Source organism: Morone saxatilis, unplaced genomic scaffold (genome assembly GCF_004916995.1).
Source record: "Morone saxatilis isolate NCDOM2014 unplaced genomic scaffold, NCSU_SB_2.0 Contig1, whole genome shotgun sequence".
Classification (NCBI taxonomy): Eukaryota; Metazoa; Chordata; class Actinopteri; family Moronidae; genus Morone; species Morone saxatilis.
This window is the reverse complement of record NW_023339651.1, coordinates 3399491-3407345: the sequence shown is the minus strand read 5'-3', so window position 1 is coordinate 3407345 and position 7855 is coordinate 3399491. Positions and strand designations below refer to the sequence as shown.

Below are 7855 nucleotides of genomic sequence, written 5' to 3'. Positions count from 1 at the left end.
TCATTCTTCAAATGTTGACCTTTTGAAGTAATTGCTGCTTGTCTAGCAGTCACAATATCTAATACCTGCCTAGTTATGGAGATTGAGAGGGGTACTAATGTACTGCGCCAAGCCCAGAGGAGATTGTAACACTGATGGATTGTTCATTATCATTTCAGGATAAACAATGATCTTGAAAAACACTCCCTGCAGTGTACAACACAAAATAACAAACAATTATAAACTCAGTCTGCATTTCCGTATGTGATATTGTAGAACTGGGATATCATGTCAATACTGAATCATGTCACCATAAAAAAAAGACATTAAAATTAAAACTAAAAATGTTATTACACCTATTTGCTTCAGTGTCATACACAATAAAAAGATTACTCTCCGCAAACATTGGGTGTTTTGCCAAATCCTTGTGTCTCACAGCAATTAATCCAACACGATACCCTTTATATTCACTCCAATACCTCATTATCACTTTCACTTAATCAATGTTTAACAAGCCTCTGGTGTTGTGTAACAGAGCGAGCACTGTACAGCACCTGTATCAGCTTGCAATGTTGAAATAAAGACCATGGATTAAATTTTTGATTTGAAGCACCGGGGTGGAACTGACAGACCACAAAAGCAACAAGGTTTAAGCCCCCGGGTGTAGGACAATCATGTAATTTTGTTAGTCTGGTGTACTGCAGCAAACCAACTATTGCCTCTGCAGGGCAGTCGGCATGCTTTGTGAACACGTATTAAATAAAACTGTTCAAATGTAAAACCCCCTGTGCTAGCAACAACAACAAAAAAACACACCATTACTGTGGACAGATCCTGAAAGAGGATCCTACTTGTATTAGGTAAACTGTACTCTGTACTGTAAATATTAAAACTTCTTTTAATGCGAGCTTAACTATTCTAAGATGTAAAACAGTAATCTGAATTTTTGAACTTAACTCTTACTAACAAATGCTTCCAGTCAAAAAGAAGTCAATGACTGGAGACGTGCAAATATATTCACAGAAAAGAGAAAACAATGTTTCTGTGTCCTCAATAAAGTCTGGAAGTTTAGATTAACAGTAATCCATCTGATCTTTAAAGCTATATTTAGATTTAATTAGCAACCTTCCTGACTAATTAATAATTAAAGCCATAAAAGGCAGGATGATCCTACCAGGTTTGAAGCCCTCGACAAGCTCATCATCATCATGTTATGATATTAACCAACATGTAAGAAACAGATCAGCCACAATACAAAATCAGCAATTAGGAAATTGAGATGATACTTGAAAAATACTGTATTTTGGGTAAAGCACTCTTACAGAAAATCACATTACGTTTCCTTCAAAAAGCAATTACACTGACCAACAGAACGGCCCCACTGTTTCACATGTAATCAACATTCAATTCAACCTTCTTTCAAAAACTGTTGTCCCGTAAAAACAAAAACAACAAAAAAAAACAATGTAAATTGCATGATCACTTTGTGCTATGAAATATCATAGCATGTCCTCGAAGAAAAGCCCTTTAAGGTGACAATATCTCAGAAACATCATGATGAAGAAATGGTAGCAGATCCATTAGTATTTACAAATCCACAATTCTTTGGCTGTTTGGTCCACGGTTGTCACTGGTTGGCTCAATGCATCAATTCTAGTCTGCCAATTCAATACATCGATCTGCTAAAACACAGCTGTTTTGAGTTCAGCTATAATTCATATGAAACAGCATTAATTACAATAACTGAATTTAATCAAATCATCTTTCTTAAAAGATAAAGTGTTATTGTCTCTACTGCTATTACAACTGCTGCAACTGTGAGTAATTTTAATATTTATGCTACTATGGCTGCTGCTATTAGCACTGCAGGCCAATACTGTTGCAGCATAATATTTTAAAGGTAATTATGCTATTATGGTGAATTCTATAATTATCTATTTTTTACCATTGTTGGAGAATTTAAATGTTTATTTAATGGCTATACATACAGTTTTGGCTCATTATGACTGAATCAAATTGTGGGTTTCTGAAGCTGAACAAAAATCCCCATGTTGGGGAATCAGGCTGAATCACTGCTACGGTAGCAATTCACAACTCTATAATTTAATATTATTACTTATTACTTCACATTAAACAATTAATTCAGTGGGAACTGTCATGGTGAAATGGTTTATGGACATTTCAGTCTCCCACTAGCAAGTGCAATGACAAAAAAAACCACATACACATGCATTAGACTAGCAATATGTAAAACTCTAAAACAAAAATATTCCCTAATACTTTGAAATGAACAGTGACATCTTACCTTGTAGACATTCTTACTCTACGCCATGCAGCGTTGCAACATAACTAAGAATCCCTTTAGTACATACTACAGAATAACTCCTTGGATCCTAAAAAGGGTTTTGACAGGGTGAAGAAGACATGTAATGTTCTTGAAATATCTGGATTTTGGACCTTTTGTGGACACAGCAACTCTAAAAATCACCAATATCTCTTTCCAAATGTTTTGTTTGGAAAGAGAATCAATCTTAAAGCTACACTATCAGTATTTTATAAATTAATGATGGACTGCAGTGTGAGAAGTGATAAAACCAGGTCAGCACTTATTTAAGTTCCCCTCGGTCTGTTTAGCGCCGACACAAACTCCAATCCGATCAATGCTGTTTCCAGCAGGAAGCTGTTTTCAGCCAAAAGCTCCAAACTCCCACTGTACACAACCTGCTCAGACAAAGCGGCGGATTGCTGGTGAGTAAAGTGGAACCTTTAGCAGCTAAAGATAGATATAAACAGCACTAAACGGAGAGTGAGTATTGGACTTCAATTCATCAGGTGGCCAAAAACAACTCCCAATGAATGTTAACGTTGCTCAGAGTCTTCTGGAAATGTAAACAAGCAATTCTGGCGAGTGTATTCGCCATAAAAACGTATTAATAATTAAATAATATGCAGTGTTGCGTTTAAAGATTGTTTGGTTCCCCAAAATGTTGCTGAGAGGTGTTTCTAACATTCTGCCCCTTTCATGTATGTAAATAGGGTTGACGAAATATTAGAAACACTTTTGAGTATTTCAGGTTATACTGCACAGCTACTGTATTGGACTGCACAGGCGTACCTAACAAAGTGGTAACTCAGTATGTTATTCGCCTCCAGATTCTAGACTGAGATGCAGACTTAGCAGGTTCATGCTAATGCAATAGGCTCCTGAGCGCTTTTATAGAGGAGTAACAAGCTTGTGCCCCTATATGTAGTGTAACTTTAAAATAAGTAAGGACAATACTTCTTTCCTCACTCATACTGCAGAACTTTCGGTTATGTCGTATCAGTAGAGAGCTCTTGCACATACTTTCTGCACACAGGCCAGACGATTTTACAGACAGGAGGCTTTCTGTGACACAAACCAGGACAAGAGGAGTCCAAATATGGAAATGGTCAGATAAAAATAAGGATTGCTTAACTTCCCAATCTTGGCCCCGAGCGGAACAGCGAGGGCTAAATATAAAACCTTGCGGTTTCTCATGTCTCGCCTCTGCAGCAGTTCACAGGTCCCTTACCATTTCATTAAAGTATTGTTACTCCCCTCTAAGCCCAGAAACCTCAAGAAAGAGGAAGCTCTTCGTGGGAGCGAAGCTGAATAAATACAGCAGTGTATCATTACATACAAAATAACTTTGATTACTGCCTCAGAGTGCCAATGAGTGTAAAATGGCACATTAATTGTGCAACTACATTGTCCTCTCCCCCTGACACCTGTCTCATCTGAACATTGTCATTTCTACAAAAATGGACAGAATACACTTTTAAGTGACTCAAAGGAGAGCCACAAACAGTCACTACAATACACTTTCCCTTTGTCCTCTGTGTAAAGTGTATTGTGTCTCTTTCCTGGGGTTTGGTGCCATGGCAGTATCCCCAGCAGGCTTTATTTAGAGTGCCGCTCAGCAGAGTCGAGAGCCACGGATCCTTGTGGATCTGCAGCCAAATCAGAGGCCTGATACTCTTTTGTGCTCTCAGCAGTCCATGGGGACTCAGGGAAGGAGGTGTCCTCTTCCGCCTTGTCAGTACTTATTAATCCCAAAGATCCTCACACCATGCAGCTGGGGCAGCTTGGGGATGAGTACAGTGAGCAAGGAAACCGTATTGACCACAAAATGGACCCGGTCGTATTTGGTGTAGAAGCTGGTCAGTATATACCTAAAGCAGAGATAGAGAAGAGAAGAATACGTTATGATTACAAGGGTAGAAATTAGTATCTAGAACTCTAAATAAAACACAAACACAAAAAAGTCTTTAGTAAAGAAAAACTTTGATTAAAAATCTAACTGTCAAAACCTCCCCTTAAGTATGTAATAACCTCTCATTTAAGATGTTTCTTGAACACAGTGCCAGCACTTCAACCTGTGACTGTTTCAACACGCTGAACTACAGAATTGCAACATCACTTATTATTAGTTAATAGTTAAAGCATGTGCATATGATGCTACAATGCTAATTTACATCCATGTCTATAAATCTCATCACTACAGAAGAACAACTCAACGAACATTTAGAAATGCCCCTGAAGCGAGTTCCCAGTGCTTCCTATGCGAACCCTGACTGGCTATGTGCTGACAGATGATGCACAGATGTGGTATTCCTGGTAAGAAACAACAAGAAACTGTGCTAATCCTGTTCTCTGCTGAAAACAAGTGAGGACATGTAATAAAAAGCTCTCAGGAGACTTCTGCACATGTGTAGCTTTTCCATGTGGAGCTGGGAGACTGACCACTTGTCTCTTCCTGCTGGCGCTGGTCACGAAAACAAAATGACTAAGTGGCCTTTAAAGCCAGTGTGTAAAAGTGTACACCTGCAAAAACTGCTATCCCTACAATGTTCAGGCTGAGCTGGCAAATCAACCCCAGGGAGCCAGAGTGCTTCCTGTAAACTGAACTGTGCTGGTTAATAAGGACAGAAAGCGGCATGAAAGCAGCAAGGGGCACTGCTTCAAATACTAGGCCTCTTAACAACGTGTGAGCTTGGCTAATGTGGTAGCAGTGGGGATGCTAATCAATCATCTCTTTGTGAGTACAACTCAAAAATAAAAAAAGGTAGAAGAGGACAATATTTTGTAATGAAAAGTACGTTTTTTGCCAGATGTACCGTAACAGGCACAAAGTAAATCCTTCGTACGGCTTCAGTGAGGGATCATGTCCTTGTCTGAGCACTAGGGAGTGTTTCTGCTCGGTCTGTCTACACTATCATCTTCTTCTTCTGTCTACGCCTTACCAATGTCAAGCTTTGGTACTCTATAATGTACAGTCCTGCTCTATTTGTTTCTCAGTGTACTCGAGTACTTAATGATCAACTGTTCCCTCCAACTGTTACACAACTGGTAGGCCGAGCTTTAGGTTTTGAGGGCCACTTACAGGACGATGGGTGTGATGGTGAGGAACTTGCGCGAGGCAGTAAACTGCACACCATAGTCCATCTGCTCCCAGTGTGTGAGGAGGCGGGCCTTGCCCTGATCAGGGGTCTCAAACGGCGTACCTTTGACCGTATGAAGTAGGAGGTACATGCACTGCAACAGACAAAGAGACACATAGTCAGAGACAGAAAGAAGGCTCATTGGATGGCGGTGAAAAAATATTACATTATTATCAAAAGGAGATAACGTAGAACAGCCTAAATGTGTGTGCTTTTGTTAGAGAGATACAGTAGTTTGGGGGGATTTCACTGTTTTTAGTAGACAGGGACTAATAAATGCCTTAGCACAGACCCTTTTTATGATTGGGTGTAGTTCGAAATTATGTCAAAGAGAAAATATTACGCTACGTTTGGCTCATGGGATCAAATAACACAATCACGATCCCATAGGCATTCAGGACTTGAACAAACATAAGCAAGTAAACTAAGGGGGGGTAAGGGGTGCATTTTCGAAGTATTGTCTCAGGGGAGGCCCACAATCTCAGACTTTTAAAACCCCTGGTCTACAACAAAATTGCCAGGAAGTTAGTGAATAAAGGGGTTATAGACCCCAAAACACAGCAGGAAGCCCACAAGCAACAAGTGGATGTGTCAGGATTCCTGGTGTTAGGAGCACGTATAAACTGCATGACAAAACGCCTAAACCCAAACTATTAAATACACGACTGTAACAAGATGAAATTGTTGTTAACATTGTGCTTTTTCTCGGAAACCAGACGTCCATGATGCAAGACTGAGGTATACCTCAGCCCTGAGAATGAAATGCTGGTTGAATCATTACTGCCAGCAACTTATTTTAACAAAGAACATGACTAAGAGCGGTGAAGTAGTAAGTAGATCTTTCCAGTCTCCTCACAAAAAACCTTCATATAGAGATTTATTATGCCCCGACTCCTTCCTGTAAAGTTACTTTCATTCACCACATTCCAGTCTTTTCACCAGGCCTGCGCCGTGGGTGTCCTTCACTGACTTGACTGTTTCAACAAACGTTAAAGGAAACTGTGGCGCTGCTTCTGCTCCACTGACCAGATTGTGAATGAGGTTGGTGAGCGTCCAGACCACAGGTACGCTGACGAAGGGAATGCTGAGCAGGATGACGTGCAAGAGGCCGATGCCCAGGATGTAAGAGAGCCACATTCCTCTGCTGTTCATCACTCGGGTGTTGGGGTTCACCTCGCTGTGCGCCGTGCCCACATTCATGATGGCGGTGGTGCCGTTCCAAGCACTCGATGTGCAGACGTTAAATGATCTCAGGTGAAGCCAGCTGCTGTGGTTATCTGTCTGCTGGAAGATAAACAGAGAGACGTCTACACTTGAGCAAAAGGTTATCTGGTAAATTATAATCTGGAGACTCTGAACAGTTTATAACGTCAAATTTTAATTAAATGACTTGCTAGCTCCTATCTAAAGTTGTACAATTAAAATAATACTTTCTAAGTATTATAGGGTTGGGCGATCACTTACCAGCTTTAAGCTTGTTGCTTTGTTGCTTATTTATATCTATGTTAGCTACTGAATAACAACAGTTACTTCTCCTGGGGTCCACAAAATGTATTTCAGTGAATATTAGCCCATAAAATATATTATTATATCATGTTTTTGATTAATTTTGATGTCTGAATTAATTAAAAAATCAATAATAGAGTTTTTGATTCACACATATGAGGAGTTTTTTGTGACACCACTGACAACTGTGGATGCCACTTAACATACATACAATCATATTCTATATCATGATATATGAATGTAAAATAACAGTTACAACAGTGGTATTGATTTTAACCACGTGGCCTAGTGCTGCGTGCATTCAATCCAATCCCCAAAGTGACTACCACTTACTCAGCTTCAGATATTGTGCCATAAAGCACAATCAATGCACATTTTAAAGGACACCTGCCAGCCATTCACAAACTAAGGCCAATTTAAGGTTAAAGTAAAAAAAAAAAACCCACAAAGAGCTGAGCTGAGCTCTCAGAGTGTGCCTGGTCCACAGTAACTGATTGACAAGAGTAAACACTGAAACAAGCTCTGGCTCATTCCAGCATGCATATTTACCCCTAACACAGCCACACATACCCCCCCACCGGTGCACCACAGGGGGGTTCAAAGTAAACTCCTATATGTCAGTTATAACAGTAAATCATTACACTGCAGAGAAAAATGGCTTCAACTCCGACCTGTGTTGGCACTAGTCCGTTATCACACTTTGTGTCTTATCGATGCCTTCAGTTATGTAATTGATACTGTCACCGGGAGACCGGCGAGGCTCCGGTGTGTCGGATCAGTCATCCGGTACCATCCTCCGGCTCCAGACGTGGTGCTCCGTGCCCGCGGTCTGCTCGTGGCACCCGGTCAACCGAGACGCATCCACTTTAGCTCCGTCTTCCAGACAACAGCTGGTGACAACACAGCA

At 40.3% G+C, this 7855-nt stretch overlaps 1 protein-coding gene across 2 annotated transcripts; it reads right to left on the bottom strand.

Moving 5' to 3' along the window:
• Positions 1 to 1259: 1259 nt before the first annotated feature.
• On the bottom strand, positions 1260 to 7855 carry ormdl3 (ORMDL sphingolipid biosynthesis regulator 3). Of its 2 annotated transcripts, none has more exons than XM_035670528.1 (4): positions 7620 to 7855; positions 6469 to 6726; positions 5385 to 5536; positions 1260 to 4173 (listed from the first exon to the last, which is right to left on the bottom strand). In XM_035670528.1, the coding sequence occupies exons 2-4, from the start codon at positions 6640 to 6642 to the stop codon at positions 4038 to 4040; spliced, it is 462 nt and encodes a 153-aa protein (XP_035526421.1). In that variant the 5' UTR covers positions 6643 to 6726; positions 7620 to 7855; the 3' UTR covers positions 1260 to 4037. The 2 variants fall into 2 exon arrangements, with proteins under 2 accessions (XP_035526421.1, XP_035526430.1); XM_035670537.1 differs by having other exon boundaries at positions 6469 to 6723.

Excerpts from the sequence above, each read along its gene's own strand:
- ormdl3 (XM_035670528.1), bottom strand. The coding sequence starts at position 6,642 with ATGAATGTGGGCACGGCGCACAGCGAGGTGAACCCCAACACCCGAGTG. Across the intron at positions 5,537-6,468 it reads CCAACCTCATTCACAATCTG|TGCATGTACCTCCTACTTCA; the intron begins GTCAGTGGAGCA and ends TGTCTGTTGCAG. Across the intron at positions 4,174-5,384 it reads ACCATCACACCCATCGTCCT|GTATATACTGACCAGCTTCT; the intron begins GTAAGTGGCCCT and ends TCTCTGCTTTAG.